General features: G+C 47.4%; 1 protein-coding gene across 9 annotated transcripts in view; it reads right to left on the reverse strand.

Moving 5' to 3' along the window:
* MAMLD1 (mastermind like domain containing 1) overlaps positions 1-25,453 on the reverse strand; it is a 117,694-nt gene that overhangs the window by 52,080 nt on the left and 40,161 nt on the right. For 8 of the 9 annotated variants that reach the window (XM_059051091.2, XM_059051087.2, XM_059051089.2 and 5 more), the window contains one exon: positions 5,688-5,846. The exons of the other annotated variant lie outside the window; for it this stretch is intronic. In XM_059051091.2, the coding sequence (XP_058907074.1) occupies positions 5,688-5,783 (96 nt within the window). In that variant the 5' untranslated portion in view covers positions 5,784-5,846. The remainder of the gene's footprint in view (positions 1-5,687; positions 5,847-25,453) is intronic. 9 annotated transcript variants of the gene reach the window in all.

The raw sequence follows: 25,453 nt of genomic DNA on the forward strand, positions 1-25,453 counted from the left end.
AGTGGAAATATTAGTCCCCGTGTCACACGAGTAGATGAGCTATTGTCTACAAAGGAACGTGCACAAGAGAGCCACTTGGCTATCCTCTCCTCCCGAGTCGGACACATCTGTTCCCAGTGCAGGAAGCCTGGGAAGAGTCTATCTACCCCTTGACTGGGAGCTGCTGTAGCCCATGGTCTAGCACAGGGCTGGGCACACAGCAGGAACCCTGGAAATGTGGCAGGAGGCCTGAGATATGCAGGTCCTCTGACCTCAGGAGCAAAGGGACTTACCCAAGGGCTCACAAAGTGCTAGTTAGAGCCCTGGGATGAAATTTGAGGTCTCCTTACTGAGTCCCCTGCGCTTTTTGCGAAGAAAAGTGTGTGCTTCCGAGGATGAGGGGTACAAACCCCCAACCTGACCACACGCCATGGCATCCGGTGAACGGCCCTCCTCCTACCGGGCATATCTAAGGTCACCAGTCTAAAGCAGAGGGACAGCCAGGACTCCTTTCTGCCCCTTCCTCAGCTCCATTTGCATTCGAGGTGACAAGAAGGAGAAGGGGTGAGCCGTTGGTTTAGGTCATACTGCAGGTGGAAAGCTGGCTGCACTTGGGGCCACCCAAATGGGGACCCTTGATAGAGCTCCCCACCTTCTCCATGAGCATCTTACTAAAAGTCACTGGATTTCTTGGATCTTAGCGTCCTCATCCATAAAGAGGGGCAAGGGCTGGGAAGGCCGGAAGGAAGATTGGGCACGCCAACTCATGGTAACTATAGAGTCAGCCATTCATTATCGTCACATGACGACACACAGAAAGTGTTCCTTCTCCGATCGTATGTCTAATGCCCTTAATGCCTCCATTTCCTCTGCAGCTGCCTTATGAACGGAATAGGCGGCTGCTCAGAGCTGGGGAATCTTCACAACTTTGGGTGCAGAGTGAGACAGAGATGATTGGGTTCCAATTCCATGTGGGCTCTGAAGTGCTCCCATCTGGAGTGCTAGTATTTTAGAGATTCGTGCACTAGTAATCAATCCACTCATCGCTCTGGGGGAGGAGTGGAGATCTTAACTTCAAAAGGAGGGAGCAAACATTCTGCCTCCTGTTGAAAATCCATACACTCACTGCAGAGACTGGATGCCCAAGTGTTCAAAAGGTAGAACTCCAGATCACGAGTCATTAAGCAATCAGGCTGCTGAATGAATGAACAAATGCTGAGACGGTGCTGCACTTTCTTACGACAACTACTCCCACCTGATATGTGCGTGGAGCTTTGTGGTTTTCAACATGCTTCAGATCCAAGAGGCAGCAGAGCACAGTGGTGAAGAAAGCAGGCTCTGAGCTCTGCTGCGCCTTGCCTCTGTGACTTTGTCAAGTTGCTTAACCTCTCTGAGCCTCAGTTTCCTGGAGCTGACCTCTTCATCTCACGGTTATCCTAAGGATTACAGGAGATAAGTCACCCCAAGTGCTTGGCCAGTGCATAGCACCTAGTCAATGCTCAACTAAAGGTGGCTATTCTTACTCCTGGTTCATTTGATCTTTGTCCTCAGGGTGGGCAAAGGATGGACAAAGCCCCACAGCTAGTTAGGATCAGAAGCAAGACTGGAATCAGGTGTCCTGGGACCTCATCTTAGGCCAAGAAAAATCATCACATCAGACACACGTTTTCCTGCAAGGAGACTCTCAATAATTCACATGGAGAAATGTCTATTTAGGTCTTCTGCCCACTTTTAGATTGGGTTGTTTGTTTTTCTGATATTGAGCTGCATGAGCTGCTTGTAAATTTTGGAGATTAATCCTTTGTCAGTTGCTTCATTTGCAAATATTTTCTCGCATTCTGAGGGTTGTCTTTTCATCTTGTTTATGGTTTCCTTTGCTTTGCAATAGGTCCCATTTGATAATTTTTGTTTTTATTTCCATTTCTCTAGGAGGTGGGTCAAAAAGGATCTTGCTGTGATTTATGTCAAAGAGTGTTCTGACTATGTTTTCCTCTAAGAGTTTGATAGTATCTGGCCTTACATTTAGGTCTTTAATCCATTTTGAGTTTATTGTTGTGTATGGTGTTAGGAAGTTTTCTAATTTCATTCTTTTACATGTGGCTCTCCAGTTTTCCCAGTACCACTTATTGAAGAGGCTGTCTTTTCTCCATTATATATTGTTGCCTCCTTTGTCAAAGATAAGGTGACCATATGTGCATGGGTTTATTTCTGGGCTTTCTATCCTGTTGCACTGATCTATGTTTCTGTTTTTGTGCTAGTACCATACTACCTGGATTACTGTAGCTTTGTAGTATAGTCTGAAGTCTGGGAGCCTGATTCCTCCAGCTCTGTTTTTCGTTCTAAAGATTGCTTTGGCTATTTGGGGTCTTTTGTGTTTCCATACAAATTGTAAATTTTTTGTTCTAGTTCTGTGAAAAATGCCATTGGTATCACCTCACACCAGGCAGAATGGACATCATCAGAAAATCTACAAACAATAAATGCTGGAGAGGGTGTGGAGAAAAGGAAACCCTCTTGCACTGTTTGTGGGAATGTAAATTGATACAGCCACTATGGAAAACAGTACGGAGGTTCCTTAAAAAACTACAAATAGAACTACCATACGACCTAGCAATCCTGCTACTGGGCATATACCCTGAGAAAACCAAAATTCAAAAAGAGTCATGTACCACAATGTTCACTGCAGCATTATTTACAACAGCCAGGACATGGAAGCAAACTAAGTGTCCATCATTGGATGAATGGATAAAGAAGATGTGGCACATACATACAATGGAATATTACTCAGCCATAAAAAGAAACGAAATTGAGTTATTTGTAGTGAGGTGGATGGGCCTGGAGTCTGTCCTACAGAGTGAAGTAAGTCAGAAAGAGAAAAACAAATACTGTATGCTAACACATGTATGGAATCTAAAAAAAAAGCTTCTAATGAACCTAGGGGCAGGACGGGAATAAAGACACAGATGTAGAGAATGGACGTGAGGACACAGGGAGGGGGAAGGGTAAGCTGGGACGAAGTGAGAGAGTGGCATGGACATATATACACTACCAAACGTAGGGTGGATAGCTAGTGGGAAGCAGCTGCATAGCACAAGGAGATCAGCTCGGTGCTTTGTGTCCACCTACAGGGGCGGGATAGGGAGGGTGGGAGGGAGACCCAAGAGGGACGGATATGGGGATATATGTATACATATAGCTGATCCGCTTTGTTACACAGCAGAAACTAACACAACATTGTAAAGCAACTCTACTCCAATAAAAATGTTAAAAAAAATTCACATGGAAATCCCAGGGCTGCTTCAAAGAACTCTCCTTTGGGACTGATATAATTTTATTAACAGAACTTGACTTGAAATGTGTTCTTGTTGTTGTTGTTGTTAGTCTGTTTCTTGGGAAAGGACAAAAAAACCAGGTAAGCTGAATGTCTGTGTGAGACCTCTATGCTGAGGAGGCTGGCAGGACACGGGAGGGTGGCGCCAGGGATATGCTTCCTGGGGCTGGGGTGTGGGTTGGTATCCCTGGATGTTATAAAGCATCTGAGGGAGAGAAAGCACTGGAAACAGCCGAGATCCAGCCCAGGCCACACCTGGGAGGCGCCAGTCCAACTCCCACAAAGGACTGCTTTCTGCTGCTGCCATCCTGGGCCCTGTATTAACTTATCTGGAGAGCAGGTTTCATGGTGAACTGACTGGCCATTCTGCTTTGAATCTGTCCGTCTCTGTCCACGAACACGGGGCTGCTGAGCTACTCAACGTGTGGAGCAGAGCTCCGTGTGGGCACCAGGTACCTTCCTGAAGCTGCAGGGACTGACCAGCTGCGAGAAGTCAGCTGTACTCAAACCAGGAACTGCTCAAATCAGAACTGGCTGCATCAGCAGTGCCTGGCTAAGCCAGACTCCAAGCATACCCATCAGGCACAGCCAAAGGAGCGGGTGCCCTCAGTGTCATCTCCTTCAGAGGCCATGTGCAGCTTCCAAGAAGATGAATGTGATTTGTACCTTTTGGAGCCCAAGGCTTGGTTTTTGGATCTCCTCCACCGGGGCAAATCCATGGTCTTCTAGGACAGCCTGGCTTTTCAGAAACAGCTCACTCTGAGCCACTGGCGGAGAATAAGGTGTGCCACGGAGGAGGGAGAAGGGTGATTTTGATCAAGACCGAGGTGTGACTCTAAAGCAATGAATGTGAATTTTTGGCAAGACTTACAAAGGACTCTAAAGGCCACCTGCAAAGAGAAGCCTAGCCCGGAAATGGCCGCTTCTCCAGAGTGGGGGCACGGGTGGCAGCTCCAAGAACCTGTTCTAGGAAAAACCCATCCTGCAATGAGATCTACACTGATCAATTACTTACTAGTCACACACTTTTTAAAAGGGTGTTGGTGAGGCACATGGGGGGAAGGGGAAGAGGATCTTGCCTCCACAACCCACCGACTCTTTTCCCCTAGGGATGGAAACAAGCATGAAACAAAGGAGAAACTACAAAAGTCTCCTTGAAACTGACCATGAACTCTGGATGCATTACCCAGAGGCTTTCCTTCACTGACTTAGTTCTTGACCATAAAAGAGAAGCAAGAACTAAAAAGGGTAATTCGGATGGAGGGTACAGATTGCCATGGAAAGATGCCGGACAGGAGGGCTGGCAATTTGGAGGACAGGCCGAAGTAATTGCTCCCTCTCTGCCATCCCACCGTTCCGCCATCTCTGTGAGAGCTGGCACTCCAGTAAACAAAGTTTTGTAAATGTCTCAACTGGATACCACATTTTCAGTACATTGTTGGTGGTAGACAACCAGGGCAAAAAAGGGCAACAGGACTTCAGCAATGTCCCGGCACACTTGTACACAGATCAGAATCCTCAACTAAATAGAAAACGGACTTACTGAAAGTGGATTGCCCTTGGAATTGGAGAAGCCAGGCCCTCTAGTTATGTGAAATGACATTACCTCAGAGCCCCCAGCTCCCAGTTCTCTGAACAGGAAGGAAGCAGACCCACGGGTCTAGAAGAGCCATTTCCTCTCTGCTCTATTAATTGCAGAGATTAAGTGAGCCACTCCTTTGTGGACCTAATACACTGAGATAACAGCCATTGTGTTTGCGGCACCTCCTACTAACTGAGCTAACCCTGGTAGACTGGCGAGGTTGCAGGCTTTTATTGTCACATTCAACCAACTAAATGGCTCTCTGGAATCCCTAACCCTGAGTTTCGGACCCATGGATGACATCTGAGTTCCAAGGGAGGAAAGCAGAAATTTGTCAAATGAGTTTTTGAAAGGACATCACGGCCAGAGAATCGAATGGGAATATCTTTCTGTGCCCTGCTCACCGGCTTCCTGTTCTCAGTGGTACTAGGAAGCTAATATAATATATTTAGTGCCTGTCATCCCCACATTCCTGGTTTCTATTAAGGGAGAATGTAGGTCTTTTCCCCTTTTCACCCTTCGTCTCTTTCCAGTTGAACGGGTGCAGTGCAGAGAGAGCTGGACCGGGAATCCACATGGAACCTTGGATTCTATTTCCTGCTCTTCCAAAAACTCACAAGGGGCAAGGTCAGCTCATCTTCTAGATCCTTCTAGGTCAGATTTCAGTTCCTTACATTTTGGGTTGGTTGCTTGCCACCAAGTTCGCACAGAGAATTTCAATAACACATCTTACGTTCAAGTTTAAGATTAGAAGCATTCAAAACCCCCCTCCCCCCCGATAGCCCATTGTCTGACCGATTCCTGGAGCTTTCTGGGCTCCTGACGATTTCCCACCATGGCGAAATGGGGAAGCATGCTCTTGATTACAAGCCGACTTTTCCAGTCATCCATTGTTTGACCTGCAATTTTATTCTTGACTCTCCAAGGCGCTTCCCAAACGACCTAGACACAGGGCTTAGGGAGACAAAAAGTACACTGTCTTTCAGATATGAAGATGAGACCATTGACCCCGTGAATCACAGACTTGCATTCTGAGGACAGGTTTAGGTGGAGTCAGCCACGTTCATTTTCCTGTCTCTCTTCCCACCCCACCCCCCTCATGGGGCCCCTCCCACCTCTAGGGATGAAGGGCCCCTCTGGGAGGCACTTGGCTGGGATGAGACCGCAAGCCCAGACTGCAGTCCCTGGCCATGGGGCAGGGTGAAGTTCACCGGAGAGCTGAGGGATGGGTGGGAAAGCAGCCCAATGTACCTTAAATAACAGCAGGCTTAAAGGCGGGGAATGGGGCTCCTGGGTCTGGCTTTGCTTGTGTGGTACGCAGTGAGATCTGGGGAAAGGCTTTTCTGTTTTCTGACACAGGTTTGTTTTTTTTTTTTAAATATGAAAACCATGGTGGTTGGGTCAGGTGATGGCTTATTGCCCCTTCAGCTCTACTGAAGCCTTTGGCCCATGGAAGGAGCAACTCCCCACTCTGCCCGTTAGCACCCAACCAAGTGAGCTAACAGGTCATAACCTGAGTCAATGGAAAGAAGCAATGGACGTTGGAAGGGGCTCCTGAAACCCTGGTGCGCTGGTTTACAAAAAACTAACCGAGCCGGCTGCCATCACGGCTGCCCCAATTTATGCCCTCCATGACAGATGAGCGGACACGTGCAAACTCAGATACAGCGGATATTTTTCGTTTTGCTTTGTTTCATTTCTTTTTGTTCTCACAATGTAGACGTGGAATAAGAGCTCTGCTAAGACATTCATATGTGAGGGAAGCTCTCCTTCCCATAGATCTACTTGGCAGTACAAAACCAGGTCTAAAATGTCCATGTCCAGATGCCTGGCTCTGGAAAAATGGAGTACTTTCCCCATTCTCCCACTGAGTACAACCGAAACCTCTGGACATTACATATGAAACAAACATAAGAAGACCCTGAAAGGTAGAGAGAAGGAAACAGGCTGGATAGGGACCTTGGGACCTAAAGAACAACGCAGTGGCGAGAGCTCCCAGACCAGGACCTAAAGAAGCCAATGAACACAGACAAAAAGGCTCCAGCAAAAGGCAAAGGACTGGGAAAGGGGCAGCCTCCCAAGACCGAAAACTTTTATACAAGAACCACTCTAATTCAGCTAAACACCATAGAAAAAAGGGTGGTCCCACCCAGTAATGAGTCATCTCTCCCTGTCCCTGCTAGGGTGGTGTTAGAAGAGGCCTCATAGAGAGCCAGGACCTTTGCCCCTGGCACAGTGGTAATAGGTCCACATCCCATCTCTTCCAGTGTCAGTGGAGATCACATGGGGAACAGTAATGAGGCACTCTACCCATCCCAGCCAGGGTGGCATTAGTGGAAGCCCAGTGGGGAGCTGGAACTGTCACCACTGCCCAGCAGTAACGAGAAGCCCCGACCTCCCCGGTGTCAATGAAGGCTAAGAGGGGAACCTGGATTTCTATAGCTACCTGGCAGAAATGAGAGAGTGCTCCCCTTTCCCTGCCAGAGCATTGTTAGAGGAAGTCAGCTAAAATAGAAGATCTAAATAAGTGCTGAAAAATATGCTTCAGGTATGGAAGGGGAATCAAGACATTCTTAGATGAAGGAAAACTAAAAAGGAAAACTAAAAGAATTTGTTAACAACAGACCTCTCCTAAGAGAATGGCTAAAGGAAGTTCTCTGAACAGAAAGGAAATGATAAAAGAAGAAATTTTGGACATCACCAAGGAAGAAAGAACAATGGAAAGAGAAAAAATATGGGTAAATAGAATAGACTTTCCTTTTCCTTCCAAGTTTTCTAAATTATGTTTTGTGGCTGAAGCATGCTGTGGTTCTAAATGTATGTGGGAGAAATATTTAATGATTACATTATAAACAGAGGAGGGTGGTAAAGCAGTGGAAAGAGAGGTAAGGTTTCTATACTTCACTTGAACTGGTAAAATGTTGACATCAGTAGACGCTTATAAGTTATGTATATACAATGTAATACCTAGAGCCACCAAGAAAAATGGTATACGAAAAGAAACATGCAAAACACTGTACGTGAATCATCAAATGGAATTCTAAAAAATATTCAAGTCACCCACAGGAAGACAGAAAAAAGAAAATAGAGAAACAAAAATAGAGAGCAAACAGAAATTAAAAATCAATTGGCAGAATTAAGCACTAACATCAATAAGTACATTAAGTGAAAATGACCTAAATACACCTATTAAAAGACAGAAACTGACAGAGTCAATAAAAAAAAACATAAGCCAACTATAGGGTGTCTGCAAGATGCTCACCTCAAATATAATGATATGGGCATGTAGAAAGTAAAAGGATGAAAAACATGCAAATGTTAATTTAAAAAAAAAAGGAGGGCTTCCCTGGTGGCGCAGTGGTTGGGAGTCCGCCTGCCGATGCAGGGGACGCGGGTTCGTGCCCCGGTCTGGGAGGATGGGCCCGTGAGCCGTGGCCGCTGAGCCTGCACGTCCGGAGCCTGTGCTCCGCAGCGGGAGAGGCCACAACAGACAGAGGCCCGCGTACCGCAAAAAAATAAATAAATAAAATTTTTTAAAAAATAAATTAAATTAAAAAAAGGAGCAGGGGTGGCTCTAGTAATACCTGATAAAGTAACTTCAGAACAAAGAAAATTACCAGGCACAGGGAGGGGCATTACGTGATGGAAAAAGGGTCAATCTACCAAGAAGAAAAAGTAATCCTAAATGTGTATGCACCAAACCACAGAGCTACATGATATATGGAGCAGAAATTAACATAACTGAAAGGAGAAATTTACATTTATAGTGGAGACTTCAATGTCCTCTCTCAATAGTTGACAGAACAATTAGACAGAAAATCAGCAAGGTACAGAAGAACTCAACACCACCACCATCTAACAGGATCTAACTGACATTTATAGAACACTCCACCAAGAAACAGGAAAATTTACATTCTTTTCAAGCATCCAAGAAATATATAGCAAGATAGACATATTCTGGACTATAAAACAATCCACAAAATTTTTTAAAAGTTGAAGTAATACATGATGGCTTAGTTCATTGTGAATGTCCTGATGGCACTGAATTGTTACGTGAATTTCACCTTTATTTTAAAAAATCAATACCACCAAATGCAACAATGGGAGAAACTGGATTACTCATACATTGTTGGAGGGAATGAAAACTAGCACTTTCTTAAAAACTGAACATGCAACTCCTACATGACCCAGCGATTGCACTACTGGGTATTTACCCCACAGGAATGAAAACTTGTAGTCATACAAAAATTTGTAAACAAGTGTTTATCGTAGATTTATTCATGATAGCCCCAAACTAGGAACAACCCAGAAATCTTTCAATGAACGAAGGACTAAACAAACTGGTACCTGTATACCATGGTACACTCCTCAGCAAAAAAAAGACACGACTGTTGATATATATATAATGACCTGGATGAATCTGCAGAGAATTATGCTGAGTGAAAACAACAAAAAAAGGCAACTCCCAAACTTACATACTGTGTGATTCCATTTATATAATTCTTTGTTTCTTTGTTTGTTTTTTGCGGTACACGGGCCTCTCCCTGTTGTGGCCTCTCCCGTTGCGGAGCACAGGCTCCGGACGCGCAGGCTCAGCGGCCACGGCTCACGGGCCCAGCCGCTCCGTGGCACGTGGGATCTTCCCGGACCGGGGCACGAACCCACGTCCCCTGCATCGGCAGGCGGACTCTCAACCACTGCGCCACCAGGGAAGCCCTATATAATTCTTAAAATGACAAAACTATAGAAATGGACTGATTAGACGTTGCCAAAGGGTAGGGAGGAGGTTGGTGTGGGAAGGAAGTAGATGTGTCCATAAACGGGCAAAATTAGGGATTCATGTGGAGATGGAAATGTTCTGTACCTTGACTGTACCCATGTCATCATCCTGCTTGTGATGTTATACTACAGTTTTGCAAGATGTTATCATTAGGCGAAGCTGGCTAAAGGGTACATGGGATCTATTTGCATTATTTCTTACACCCGCATGTGAATCTACAATTATCTCAAAACCACAAATTCAATTAAAATCATATGACCGTATTATGTGATACAGAAAACGGACTTCACAAAATTCAACACCCATTCACGATGAAAACTCTCAGAAAACCAGAACTAGAGGGGAACGTCCTCAACTTCATAAAGAACATCTACAATATATCTACAGCTAACATCACACTTAATGATTAAAGACTGAATGCTTTCTCTCCACGATTGATAACAAGGCAAGGATATCTGCTCTCTTCACTGCTTGTATCAAATCAGTATGTTGTATATCTTAAACTTACACCATGTTGTGTGTCAAATATATCTCGATAAAACAAAAACACAGCACTGGAAGTTCTAGCTAGTTCATTAAGGCAAGAGAACTAATAAAAGGCATACATATTAGAAGCAAAACTATATTTATAGGTGACACGATTGTCTACATGGAAATCTTAACAAATTTACAAAGTAACTCCTAGAACTAATAAGTAAGTTCAGGAAGTTCTCAGGATACAAGATCAACATATAAAAATCAATTGCACTGGGACTTCCCTGGTGGCGCAGTGGTTAAGAATCCGCCTGCCAATGCAAGGGACACAGGTTCGATCCCTTGGTCCGGGAAGATCCCACATGCTGCAGAGCAACTAAGCCCGTGCGCCACAACTACTGAGCCTCCGTCCTAGAGCCCGCGAGCCACAACTACTGAGCCCATGTGCTGCAACTACTGAAGCCCACGCACCTAGAGCCCGTGCTCCGCAACAAGAGAAGCCACTGCAGTGGGAAGCCGCGCACCGCCACGAAGAGTAGCCCCTGCTCGCTGCAACCAGTGAAAACCCTCATGCAGCCAAAATAAATAAATAAATTTAAAAAATCAATTGCACTTATAAATATCAGCAATTAACGCATGGGCGCTGGCATTAAAAATACGATGCCGCTTACTATTGCTCAAAAACTTCTTAGGTGAAAACCAAGCAAAACACGCATAGAACTTGCATACTAAAAGCTATGCAACACTCATGAAAGATCAAAGATGATCTAAACGAATGGAGGGATACTCCGTGTTCACAGAATGGAAGGCTCAACATTCTAAAGATGTCAATTTTTCTCAAATTGATACACACAGCTGTAACCAATTCCTATCAAAATCCCAGCACAATTTTTTGCAGATATAGACAAAATTATTCTAAAATTTTTATGGAAATTGCAAAGGAAGTAGAAGAGCTGAAACAATTTTGACAAAGAAGAATCAAGTGCAAGGAATCAACCTACCTGGTTTCAAGACATCATATGACTGCATTAGAGAAGATGGTGTGGTGTTGGCAGAGGCACAGACACATAGATTACTGGAACAGAACAGAGATTCCAGAAATAGAGCCACACAAATATGCCCAACTGATTTTTGACAAAAATGCAAAAGCAATTCAGTGCAGGAATGGTAGCATTTTCAACACATGGTTCTGGAACAACTGAACATCTATAGGCAAAAAATGAACTTCAAACTCAACCTCATACCTTCCACAAAAGTTAACTCCAAATGGACCATATAGTTAAATGTAAGATGTAAAATTACACAAGTTTTAGAAAAAGGTAGGAGAAAATCTTCGGGATGTAGAGCTAGGCAAAAAGTTCTTTCTTAGACTTGACAGCAAAAGCATGACTCATAAAAGGAAATATTGATAAATTAGACCTTATCAAAAGTAAAACCTTTTGCTCTGTGAAAGACCCTGTGAATAGGATGAAAAACACGACTAGGAGAAAATATCTGCAAACCTCCTATCTGATAAAGGACTAGTATCCAGAATATATAAAGAATCTCAAAAACTCAACAGTAGGAAAACAAACTACCCAATTAGAAAATGGGAGAAAGACATGAAAAGACATTTCACTGGAGAGTTTCTACGGAAGGCAAATAAGCACATACAAAGATGTTCAATATCATTAACCATTAGAGAATTGCAAATTAAAGCCACAATGAGATACCACTACTTACCTATCAGAATGGCTAAAATAAACAGCAGTGGGAACATCAAAAGCTGGTCAGAAAGTAGAGAAACTGGACCATGCAGAGAAATGAAAATTTATGTCTTCAGAAAAACCTGCAGCGATGCCAATTTTCTGGTTTTGGTACCGTACAACTATTTTATAAGATGTAACCATCCAGGGCCCCTCTCCCTGTTTGTTTGCAACTTCCAGTGAATCTATAATTATTTCATAAAAGAAGCTAACTTCTCTTCAAAAACGATTTCAGTGTCCAGACCCACGGGGGCACATTCTTCTTTCTTGCTTCTGGGGCACGTCCAAGGTAGCATTTTTTTAAAGTTACTTATGTATTTATTTTTGGCTGCCTTGGGTCTTCATTGATGCGTGGGTTTTCTCTAGTTGACGGGAGTGGGGGGGTACTCTTCGTTGCAGTGTACGGGCTTCTCGTTGAGGTGTCTTCTTTTGTTGCAGAGCATGGGTTCTAGGTGCGTGGGCTTCAGTAGTTGTGGCTCTCGGGCTCTAAAGCACAGGCTCAGTAGCTGTGGAGCACGGGCTTAGTTGCTCTGCGGCATGTGGGATCTTCCCGGACCAGGGCTCGAACCTGTGTCCCCTGCACCGGCAGGCGGATTCTTAAGCACTGCACCACCAGGGAAGGCCCTAAGTGGCATTCTTTTCTCAAGCAATGTACAGAAGTTTGCGCAGACCTTTTTATTCTTTTTTTTTTTTTTGCGGTACGCGGGCCTCTCACTGCTGTGGCCTCTCCCGTTGCGGAGCACAGGCTCCGGACGCGCAGGCTCAGCGGCCATGGCTCACGGGCCCAGCCGCTCCGCGGCACGTGGGATCCTCCCGGACCGGGGCACGAACCCGTGTCCCCTGCATCGGCAGGCGGACTCTCAACCACTACGCCACCAGGGAAGCCCAGACCTTTTTATTCTTGAAAATACAAGTCCCACCCAAATCTTTGTTGAGTGTTTCAGGGTCTAAGCCCAAGGCCTCAGCTGTGACCACACTCAAATACTAGGGTCTAGAGACACCCTAACGAGGACAAAATGTCATGTAATATACAGTGCACCCAAATAAAAATGGAAAAAGTAGACCTCGTTTACTGCTGAAGCATCACTAACTCCCGGGCCCGCATCTCGAGCCTGTGTGAGGGACGGAGGTCCAGATCTCATTTTAGCACTGGCAACACAAAACCTACCAATACCAAGCAAGCTACCCATTTAGCTCTAAGGAAAAAAAGGCAACATTTAGAAAAGAAAACACCGCTTTGGCTCTTAAAGACTCCACTCTACTGATTTCTTGACCCACCCCTTTGCGGTTCCCAGCAGCCAATGTAGAGAGGACAGGTAGAGGTAGCGGCCACAGCTCCGAGGATAAAGGCCTGATGCTCTGGTCTGCAGGAGGGGCCTACTGACTCAGCACCGCATCACCGAGTTTGGGTACCGGCTGGGCCCAGGGCTGGAGAGCGTGGCCAACAGAGGAGACGCAGGTGAGAGTTCCTTGCCTGGAAATTGGCTTTGTTTGGTCCAAGTCAGAAGGCGTCTCCTGCCGTTGGCACGCCAGCCTCTGTGGCCATGATATCGTTTCCTCTTTCCCTGGAGATGAATCTGGGCCTGGGAAACAGACCCTGGGCAGACCTTCCTGCCACAGCAGGGCTATGCTACCCCCCCCCCCCAGCAGTATCCATGGACACCTGTACAGGAAGCCTATGTCCGCCATCAAAAGCAACCAATCCTCAGCAATGTTTCTCCCCCAAGCACAATCCAGGACTGTGGATGAACCCCCCAAACCATCTGCCATACACACTTCGGATTTCACCCTCAGAAATCCATGTGAATTCAGTTTTCTATACCTGTGTCGGGTTTAATACAGAAAGAAGATGCCCGCCCCCCCCCCCCCATCATCAAGTAAGTCGATGCTCCAGGGAGAGGCTTCGCTCTGGGCCTCTGGAGCCTGTTCACGTGGGGAGCACAGTGGGTGAGGGCTGTACTCACACTTCAGGTCCGGCGCAGAGGTCTGAGGGCAATCTCTCTTTCCCCATCAGCCTGGGCTCACCCTTCTCCATCTTAGCCAAGGCCTCTACTACTGGACCTCTTGCTGCCCAGACCTGTGGACTCTGCCAGATGCCTGATGTCCACGTCAAAGTGCCAGTCGGGGTCAGATCTACGTTGTTGCCCCGAGTCTGGACATGACAGAGGAAGGAAACGAAGAACCAGATCAGAGGCACTTGGCAAGGAGGCAAGCCGAGCGTGAGGATGGAGCCAGCCTGAAGGATTGAAACCTTTCCAAGTGCAAAGGAGTCCCAGTCCCCTGCCCCCCAGGACCTAAGGAGCAGAAAGCCTCGGGCTTCAGACTGGAAGGTATACAGGTGAGCTGCACTGGGAGGCCAAGTTGGGCGCACCCCACATCCCCGAGTGCGCCCCCCATCTTAGTTGAGACAGGTCCTGCTCAGCCACTCCCAAAGGAATCTCTGAGACCATGACGTCCCATCCTGGGTCTCTGGCTTGTTGGGCATTTTTTTTTTTTTTTTTCCCGGTACGCGGGCCTCTCACTGCTGTGACCTCTCCCGTTGCGGAGCACAGGCTCCGGACGCGCAGGCGCAGCGGCCACGGCTCACGGGCCCAGCCGCTCCGCGGCACGTGGGATCCTCCCGGACCGGGACATGAACCCGCGTCCCCCGCATCGGCAGGTGGACCCTCAACCCCTGCGCCACCAGGGAAGCCCTTGTTGGGCATATTTTTGGTCAAGATAGAAGACATTGGATATTAGAGTCCTCATTTTTTCAAGGGTGAAATTTAGCTTCCAAACCAAAGAAAAAGCCAAAAGATCTCTGGACTTCAAATGGGCTTACAGAGGAACGGAACGCATCTAGTTGGGTGAAGGTAATGTGGATGGCAAAAGAATTCAAATCCGTCTTCAGGCGTGCTCATTGGTGTTAACGTTGAATTGTGTCTCCCCCTCCCCATTCATGTGTTGAAGCCCTAACCTTCAGTATTTCAGAATGAGACCTTATTTGGAAATGGGGTCATTGCAGATGTGACTGGTTAAGATGAGGTCATACTGGAGTGGGATGGGCCCCTAATTCGGTATGCCGGGTGTCCTTATAAAAAGGAGAAATTTGGACACAGAGGCACGCACACAGGCAAAGGCCACGTGGAGACTGGAGTTATGCTGTCATAGCCAAGGAACTATCACGCGCTAGAAGAAAGCTGGAATGGATCCTTTCGTGGCACCTTCAGAGGGAGTGCAGTCCTCCTGACACTTTGATCTCAGACTTTACCTTCCAAGACTGTGAGAAAATTCCTGTCTGTGGTTTAAGCCAACCAGTCGGTGGAACTTTCCCATGGCAGCCCTAGCGAACTCATACACTGGGGATAAAAATCTTTCTAGAGCAAAGGCGTGGATGTCACTGAGGGCTGGCCTGTGCCAGAGAGGGCTCCCTCCGGGAGCTTTGGGGCTTGTTTACTCTTCGGTTGTGAAGGATCCTCTCTTGTTTGGATGAGTAGGAGCTAGAGCGTTCTGAGCCCAGGGCTGTCTTTGGCTCTCGGCACTTAGAGAACGCCCTGTTCTGGATCCTTATTACTCTGCCTGCCCCATGGACGTGCAGCCAGGAGTCATCCGATGCCAGGCAGCTCTGAAGTGGAGCCCGCATCCCAGGGCTCTGCTCGTGGCAAACGCATCACAAACTTTTGTAGACAAAACTGGGGTGCAGGGCCATGTGGAAAGCTAGAGGAAGCAATGGGAAGGAGGGACCTCTAGTGAAGAGTCCCACGGCTTGATGGTGGGCTGAATACCGGCCAGGAGGCTAAGGCCACTACTACCGTCCAGACCTCCAGCAGAGAACGCCTCGTGGGGAACAGATCCAGAAACTCACCGCCATCAGTCACGGGCACTTTGGGCTGTAATCACAGCACGTGACCCCGCTCGAAAGGAACTGGCTGCTGCTAATTCCGATGTGCCACGAGCAATCTTGGTGTGGAGGTGTAACGAGTCAAGTGAGACGCCCCGGTCCAGCGGGAGCCAGTCCTGGAAGTGGCAGGCAGAGCCCAGGCTGGAGATAGGCGGGTCGAGAGTGAAGAAGGCCGGCCTTCTAGATGTTAGGAGAGTCAGGGCCTCGGAGCCCAAGGAGAGGCCGTGAAGCCCGAAGGCTGGCTTCTAGGCCATGAGTTATGGGGCTCTGGGAAAGCTGCTTAACCTTGAAGAGTGAGTTTCTTCATGTGTAAAACACAAAGTTTTGTACAGAAATCTAACAGCTACCACTGCGTGTTAATGGATTCAAGCTTGGGTGGCGGCTGCCCTAGAACCATTTGAAGGAGCCCCTCAGCCTAGAGCCTTGGTGACTCATTGGGTTGGAGCCCATGTGTCCTTCGGAAGGCATAACACGTTGTTCAATATTTCTGTGTGTTTGAAAGGACTGCTTTGACAGTATTCAAGAGCCACAAGGCATATAATTATAGCCTTGTGTTAATAAATACAACAATATTCTAAAACACACCACTTTTCATTTGTAAAAGTTGACTTGAAAAAGCCCAAAGTGATGTGGAGAAATTGGAATCGTCACATATTGCTGGTGGGAATGTAAATGGCGCAGCCATTCTGGAAAACACTTTGGCAGTTCCAGAATAAGTTAAACATAGAATAGCCATATGGCCCAGCAATTCCACTCTTGGGTATATATCCAAGAGAAATGAAAACATGTCTACACCAAAGCTTGTACATGACTGTTCACAGATAGCCAAGACGTGGAAACAGCCCAAATGTCCATCAACTGGTGACTGGATAAGCAAAATGTGGTCTCTCCATACAATGGAGTATTATGCAGCCATAAAAAGTCATGAAGTACTGGTACACGCTACAACATGGATGAAAAAGACCACATACATTTCGTGGCTGGCATCTTTCACTTGGCATGATGTTGTCAGGGTTCATCCATTTATATGAAATGTCCAGAATAGACAAGTCCAAACAGTAAAACACATTGAATTGTATACTTTCAAAGAGTGAATTATATGGTATGTAAATTATATACTGATTAAGCTTTTTCAATAAAGCCCAAATTATTATCACTCCTTAATCTAACTTGGGGTTTTAGAAAGTTGTTCCTTTTAGAGAAACGATGAAGCCACATCTTTTAAGTTTGGCGAGACAAAAATGTTTGTATCCTGCACTCTTAGCAGGACTAGCTCCTTTTGAAATGGGGGGTCAACAGGCCTTTTCTTCCCTTAATGACACAGTGGTGCCGCGACCTTTCCCCAGTGACCCACGTCATCGATAAACAACTTACAAAGTTGGTTTGGAAATAATACCTCAAGATCTGGTTGACTTGAATTTTCACATCGTTGCTGCCATTGCCAGGGACCCCTCGAGTCCCCCTCCTTTTGGATTTGGGATGTCGTGCCGCTGAGGTTACAAATGCCTGTCCACCACACACACCCCTGACCGTCTCATGCTTCTCAGTGATGAATCAGCTTGGGGCCGGGGCTTCCTGGCAAAAGTACAAATGTTCTATGATCCCATACGGTGGGCTCGGACGGCAGAATCCTGCTTTAAGGAGACAAGACTTGCCCAAACCAACAAGTCAGCTGGCATCACTGTGTCTCCAGCTGGCCCTGCCCGGAAACGGACTCGACTCTAAGACCGAGCGGTACACAGTGTCCGTCCATGGCAACAAGCAGAGAACAGAGTTTTCTGGAACTTGGGGACGCCCAGAAATGAGGGCAGGCTGAGACAGTCTTACAGCAGGATAACAATGCTGATCTTGTCACGTGGTCGACTGCAGCAGAGACAGCCTCAAGGTGATGTGAGGCCAAGTTTCGTCAAGACCTCATTTCTCCCTGAACTTGTTCAGCATCATCTCTTTCTGTTCCGGACATCATGTGCTTTGAAAATTGAAAGAGCCCTGGGATTTTAAGTGGTGGTCCAGACGGCCCTTCTAGGTGCTGGCTTTCCTGTGTGCTGCATGCCCACAAGCTGAGTTCCCCTAAGCTTCCCCACAGCTGATCACCGAGGTTGCGGTTGGCCTGGGGGGGGGTGGGCGTCAGGAAGCTGTCCCCGTGACCTCTGCAGGGCCAAACCATGCCACTCATATGGTGGTGCACACACAGACACAGATGCACACAGTCACACATATACACACAAATGCACATACAAATAGACACACGCGTGCACACAGATAGACACATGCACACAGACACAAAGACATACAAATATAGAGGCACACACAGACACACACAAGCATGTAGACAGATACACACGGGCACACACATACAGAGACACACAAAGGCAGGCACAGACAGAGACTCTCTCTCTCTCTCTCTCTCTCTCTCTCTCTCTTTCTCTGTCCTAGAAAGTACCCAAGCACTAGGGGCCCAGGGAGAAAGGCTCCCTTTGTAAGTGGGGGATGTCCCCATCAGTCCCAGGGGGTGCCTGGCCCCTCTACCTTGCCATCCAGCTGGGCTTCTAATTAGCAGCCCTCGGGCGGCTCCGGCACCGCCAGCAGAGGGGAGACAACCGAAGATGCTCGCCTCCCTTCCTGCCCCTGCTCTCCCCTCAGCTGTAGCCCTGAAGGCAGATATGCGAGCAAGATTCTTTTCCCCTCGAGATGATTTTTTAGACAATGCTGTCCCTAGACTCAGGGTACAATCACTGGGGATATGCTGGGCTAGGGAGGAAGTGGCTCGGTTTTGTGGCGATTTCGGCACGCCATAGCTTCAGCGTGTCGAAACAACAGGCCGAAGCAGGCAAGTGAAGGTTTGCAAGGTGTTTGTAGCTGGTGACCTAGGAGAAATTGTGGGTGGAACGCTGGAGCCAGGAGACCTGGCTTTGCACTTATATCTTAAACAAATCATTGACTCTCTGACCCTCAGTCTCCTCATCTGCAAAGCAGGGCTGATGCCCTTTGCTCTTCGCCTTTCACGTGTACCGTGTGAGGGTCAGATGATAACTTGAACCTGAAAGTCCCCGTGGCACAGAGGCTCTGGGGAAAGGCAGCCCCTTTCTGCACCTCTGAGCAAATGAACTGAACCAAAGGAAGCAGTCCCTTTTGTCCTCCGCCCCTTTACAGTGATGCTTGGTTAGAGTCCTAGAATCTTAATTTGGGGAGGCAAACTAGAGATTGCAAGGTAACCCTCTTCTTGAGCAGAGAGGGAAATCAAGGCAGAGACTGGAATGAGGCGGATCCTTGGATGAGGCTCGCAAGGAATGATGGGAGAGTTGACGCTACATGTCAGGTTCACTGACTCCCGAGATTGCGGTGGGCTGGGCTGGACACAGACGCCCCATCTAATGCTCCCTCTGGTCCACATTCCAAAAGGTACTGACCCAAGAAGCCTAATAAATATCTGAGGCCACCTCCCAGGCCGTCCAGTGACCCCGCCTCTCTTCAAAGTGTCGGCAGCACTGAGGTTGCTGCCTCCTGCTGCCAAGGCCGACTAGCACGCCGTTTCACCTCTCCGGGGTTCAGTTTCTTTCAACAGATGAAAGAGTCTGGCCTGGGTGACCCTATGAGCCCTGCCGGCTGGCGCCGCCTCAGTGGGCATCCCCCTACTACGAGTCCCCAGCCGGAGTATTCAGCTGCTGTTGGAAAGACCCTCAGCTACCTTTGGATCCCTAGTGGGGCCGGGCAGAGTTTGGGGTCTCCTCTTTCCACATTCAACCAAACACTCGTGTGACCCCGCCCCCAGATTCTAAACAAGGCCATCTGGGGATCAGAGCCCTGCATCATGAATTAGGACAAGGCTCAAGAATTCAGCAACCTCAGAGTCCAGAGCACTCTAAAAAGAAAGTGGCACTTGTCACCGGACATTGCACGGAGGTGTCCCCAAGGTCTGCACCCACGGTCCAGTCTTCTGTCTCCATCCACACTGTGGTGGGTCCAACTGAGAAAATTACCTAAGAAGGCATGTCAGGGGAGGGGAGGGTATGTAACAAGTGGCCTAAGGAGCAGTGAGATAAAAGAGCAGCCTTTTTTTTTTTTTTCTAAATAAAGACCATTAGGCTAGAAAAGATTTGTGAAGAGTTCATGTTTAAATTGCCTTCCTGGGGACTCTTCCCTGGTGGCGCAGTGGTTAAGAATCTGCCTGCCAATGCAGGGGACACGGGTTCGAGCCCTGGTCCGGGAAGATCCCACATGCCGTGGAGCAACTAAGCCCATGCGCCACAACTACTGAGACTGTGCTCTGGAGCCACAAACCACAACCACTGAGCCCACATGCCACAGCTACTGAAGCCCGCGCACCTAGAGCCCGTGCTCCGCAACAAGAGAAGCCACCGCAATAAGAAGCCTGCACAGCGTAACGAAGAGTAGCCCCAGCTCGCTGCAACTAGAGTAAAGCCTGCGCACAGCAACGAAGACCCAACGCAGCCAAAAAAAAAAAAAAAAAAAAATTGCCTTCCTGAACACATTCCACTCTCCTGATGGATTTCGAATAATAAGAAAAACCTTACTGTTGCACTTAGAGACTTCATGTGAAATCCCATTTGATGGGAGGAAATGTGCCTTCAGTACTTACTCTGACGCAATGAATTCTCTCCATTCTTGGAAATCCTTCTCTGCAAATATTTTATATATTATTTCATAAATGAAAGAAAACAGTCAAGGCTGCTACCATCAGCTTTGGAGGAAACAACCTAATTTCAAAGATATTTATCTATTGCAAGTTGACAACAATGGCTCCAGTTACTAAAGAAAGTGGGAAAATGGCTGTGCATTTCAGTAATGGTCCCCAGACACTTCCCTTCGAGAACACAGTTAACAAAATGCATAGAAGCAGGCATTAAAGACAAATGCAATTTAATAGGCAAGAGCAATGTTGAACACACAGCCCGATTCTGGCTTCTAGAAGAGCTGGAGGGGAACACTGACGTGAATACTTTTGGTAGGCTACTCGGGTTGAGAGCAAGAGCGGATCTCCACAGTTCAAACTACACAAGTTGATGTCTATGGCCAGCCCTATGCAAAGTTAGCCTATTTATCAAGCAAAAACTGTTCCAACCAGAAGCCCAAGTGCTAATACCAGGGCGAATAGGACATTTTTTAAATTGGAGTATAATTGCTTTACAATGGTGTGTTAGTTTCTGCTTTACAACAAAGTGAATCAGTTGTACATATACACATGTTCCCATATCTCCTCCGTCTTGCGTCTCCCTCCCTCCCACCCTCCCTATCCCACCCCTCTAGGTGGTCACAGAGCACCGAGCTGGTCTCCCTGTGCCATGCGGCTGCTTCCCACTAGCTGTCTATTTTACGTTTGGTAGTGTATATATGGACATTCTTGCTTCATCAAAAGTGTCTTCCCTGAGTCAGAAAAAAACGATGCCCTTGGCTGGAGCTTAAAACTGGGGGTGGGGTGGGGTTCGGGGAGGAGCCCTGTGCAGTGTGCTAGTTTACCAGGAGGAAGAAGGTTCGGGAAAACGAGCCAAGTCCTGCTTCAGGCTCTGTGCACCTGAGGAGGCAGCCAGGATACATGAAGTTCTGGTTTCTCCTTGATTTTATCCACTGTATTCTTCTAAACTGATTTCTTCAAAACCCAGATCAGGACCACCTAGCTCCATCGTGGGTCAGATACAAATGTATGTATATTTCTGTGGTGTAAGGGTTCCAACAGCTAACGCTTAAAAGGCATATTCCTAAGACCATTACAGACCCACAGCTCAAGAGTCAGATGGAGTGTCACCCATTCCTGATGCTCAAATGTGCACAGAGTTGATCTGGAATTCAGAAACGCTCCAAATAAACACTTCTGTGCCAAGACTTTGCAGTTCTTTCATCCCATCAGCCAACCGTTTATTCATCCAATCAAGCTGCCTGTGTCCTAGTGATTCACCCTTCCTTTTTCCTTACACTAAGCAAGTATGAGAGAGTCCTAGAGAAGGTAGAAGAAAAGAGACAAACTTTTCATTTTGTACTGCAGCGAAGTTAAGGCTCAGTAAAGTCCTGTTACCTCTATAGCCTTGGTGCATCCAAAAGGTACCGTTTTAATAACGCTTTTGTTTTAATGGTTAAGAAGAGAGGATCTCTGCTGAGTTTCCCTTGGGCACTGGAAGTTAGAGGCCGATAGGGTCTCTGCTTTCCATGAAAGTGTTTTCCAACGCTCGAAGCATTCGTCAACATAGTCAGAAGAATCAGAACGAAATGAACGAACGCAAGGCTTGGGGTTCGGTTCGGGGCAGATTACGATGCTGCCTGCGGGGTTGTACTCAGCTGCTCATCAGCCTGTCTTTCCCCAGCTTGACGACCTCTGCTTGTGTATATCGCGGGATGGGAAGTGGGGAGTGCCAGGCCCACACCCAGGGGGCCACGGCAGACGCTGCAGCCTGAGGCCATGGTCACCCTGACGGCAGGCCCAGCTCACTGCTGAATCACGATCACGGTCACCTAGAGGCTCCCTGTTTTGTTCTCAAACCCCGGTTCCCCCATCCTATTCTTGGGTAGATGGATTCAGGACCCAAATATAGGACCTTTGCCATTTGTCCGTGTTCAATCTCGCATGTCAATCTTGAGCTCGTCAACATCTCTTTGGATTCTAACTTCCCGCTACGGAGAATTCATCACCCTCTGGCACTATGTCAGGGCCAGACCTGGTAAGAGCAGTGAGAAAAAGCGAAGCAGGCCAGGAGGCACTTGCCTTGAGACTTCCCTCTCTAAGGGGGGACACGAATCCATGATCCACGGCCTTTGGATTCATTCATTTCATTGGTTACACAATCACATAACTGGGCTGTAAACGAGGATTTCACAACCGCCGCTGCCAAACGCTTTGCTGAGGTCCAAAACCACTTGCCTGCTTTTCTTTGCCCTACCTGCCCAGGGGGCTCCTCCAACAGAAAAGAAGAGTCTAACCTGACGCGCTGCTTTCGTTTCGGACCCTCTTTTTGCTGGCTTCTTGTCTAACTACCCACTCCCTCGCGATTGCCCTTAAAAGCGTGTTCTACAATTTTCCCAGGGAGCCACATCAAGCTAGCTAGAACCACATAAGCTATCCAGTTTAAGGAATTTCTTTTCTGGAAATTTGGAAGTAGCTGCCCATCTGGCGGTTTATGGTTCTTTCTGGCAGTTCTGCGTGATTCCAGAATGCTCTCCCTCCCGCTGTGGCCAGGCCCGTCATTCACCCCGGCCCTCAGTGAGCAGCAGCCTCCTTCATCGATCACCATCTTCTAGTCTAGCCGAACCGTCTCACCAGCTGATCTATCACGCCCAGGTTGAAGGGCATTCTCTTCTACAAAGAAGCCTGAAGCTTTTCTCCCAAGAGCTTGGGTTCTCCTTCTGTGGCAATGAGTCTCTTCACCAGCGCGGGACTCCCTGGGTATGGGGTCTCTTTACCTTCTACTCTGTCTAAGGCCACATTCCCCGTGTGCTCCAGCTCTGACTCATAGACGCATCTCAGCTGCTTCTGCCCGATGCTGCTGCCTCTCCAGATGGTCTGGAGCTTTGAGCTTACAACTGGTTGTTTCTTCCTCATGGAACAGGGTTCCTTCTCTTCTTCCCTGTCTCCACTTTCCTGACTTTATCTTCTGTCTTCAGAACAGTGTTCTTGTGTAACCGGGGGGAGGGGAGAGCCACACCTCCATAACAGATTCCGAAGTGGCCAGCGCAGGCTTCTGATGACTTGCCCTGGGCTCAAAGCCGCCCAGTGAGTGTCAATCGCTGCATTTCCAAAACAGGAAGCACGTGATGCTTACACAGAAGGGAGGGAATCTGAGAAATACTGTGCAAGAGAAGCCACGCGGAAGCAAGGGAACAAAAAGACATCTCAGATGATTTCTCAAGATCCCTGAATAAGTAGGAGAGGTGATCTGATCCTCTGCAGTAACTAGAAAGGAGACGTGGTCTATATATACACTGGAATATTACTCAGCCATAAAAAAGAATGAAAGAATGCCATTTGCAGCAACATGGATGCACCTAGAGATGACCATATGAAGTGAAGCAAGTCAGACAGAGAAAGACAAATATCATATGATATCACTTATATGTGGAATCGAATAAAAATGATGCAAACAAACTTATTTACAAAACAGAAACAGACTCACAGACATAGAAAACAAACTTATGGTTACCAAAGGGGAAAGGCGGTGGGAGGGATAAATGAGGAGTCTGGGATTAACAGATACACACTATTATATATAAAATAGATAAACAACAAGGACCTACAGTATAGCATAGGGAACTCTACTCAGTATATTGTAATAATGTGTAATGGAAAAGAATATGAAAAAGAATATATATAAATGTATAACAGTCACTTTGCTGTACACCAGAAACTAAAACGACATTGTGAATTAACTATACTTCAATAAAAGAATTTAAAAAGAAAGAAAGATAGGGACCAGCAAGTGCATACCTCAAAAATTCCACAGTTGGGTTTGTGATGCCTGAGGTAGCTAAAGGAGTATAGCAATTGGAATAAAATGAATAGTATCCAGTTCGATTAAAAACAAACTTGTCAGGCTATTTATGAGAGACGGAGAGATCAAATTAGTGGCGGAGGTTGTCACAGCTCCATATGGACCTGAGGCAAAGGCCATCCACCCAGGCCACATCCACTGGGCTGGGCTCTAGTTGCCAACAAGGTGCACAGCTGGACCAGGGGAGGGCCTGGCCACAGGACACAAAGGGCTGCAGAATGGCAGGGAGCTGGCCGAGAAGGACAGGCCACCTTGAGGGATGCAGGAAGGGGAAAGGCTGAGTCTGGAGGTGGCCCTGCGAGGTGGGGAGTGGGTCTCTGTCCTGGGGGATGGTTGAGTCAGCCAGAGCCTGGAAGGGGCAGGGTGCCGGCTGAGGGCACAGTGTTAGGACAGGGGAGAGCTTCACATGCTGTTCCCCAGTGAATAAGAGGATTTTCTTTCCTTCACAGTCAGGATTGTTTGAAGTGTTCTGATGTCGGGTCATGGGCCTCAGGGTCACACAAAATAGCATCCCAGGGCTGCTGATTTGCTAATTCCTCTGCCTTATGAGTGACTATGTTTCCTTCTATGAAGATCGGTATGGCCACATTAACACCACATTAGCTTTCGAACATTTTGTGTGGTCATTTTCAATCCTTGACTTTTAATAGGGTTCTAGATCTTGTGTTTTTGTTTTTTTAATTGATTAATTTTATTTATTTATTTTTGGCTGCATTGGGTCTTCGTTGCTGCACGCGGGCTTTCTCTAGTTGTGGCGAGCGGGGGCTACTCTTTGTTGTGGTGCGCGGGCTTCTCATTGCAGTGTCTTCTCTTGTTGCGGAGCACGGGCTCCTGGCGCGCGGGCTTCGGTAGTTGTGGCACGTGGGCTCAGTAGTTGTGGCTCGTGGGCTCAGTAGTTGTGGCTCGTGGGCTCAGAACTTGTGGCACGTGGGCTCAGTAGTTGTGGCTCGTGGGCTCAGTAGTTGTGCTGCACGGGCTTAGTTGCTCTGTGGCATGTGGGATCTTCCCGGACCAGGGCTCGAACCCGTGTCCCCTGCATTGGCAGGTGGATTCTTAACCACTGTGCCACCAGGGAAGTCCGATCATATGGTTTTAATGACTTAATTTTGATTCCCTAAATCTGACTCTAAACAAGGTGACGTGCAAAGAAACAGGCCAGTCATACCAAGTGGACTCAGCTCGCTTGT

Source organism: Kogia breviceps, chromosome X, assembly GCF_026419965.1.
Source record: "Kogia breviceps isolate mKogBre1 chromosome X, mKogBre1 haplotype 1, whole genome shotgun sequence".
Classification (NCBI taxonomy): Eukaryota; Metazoa; Chordata; class Mammalia; order Artiodactyla; family Physeteridae; genus Kogia; species Kogia breviceps.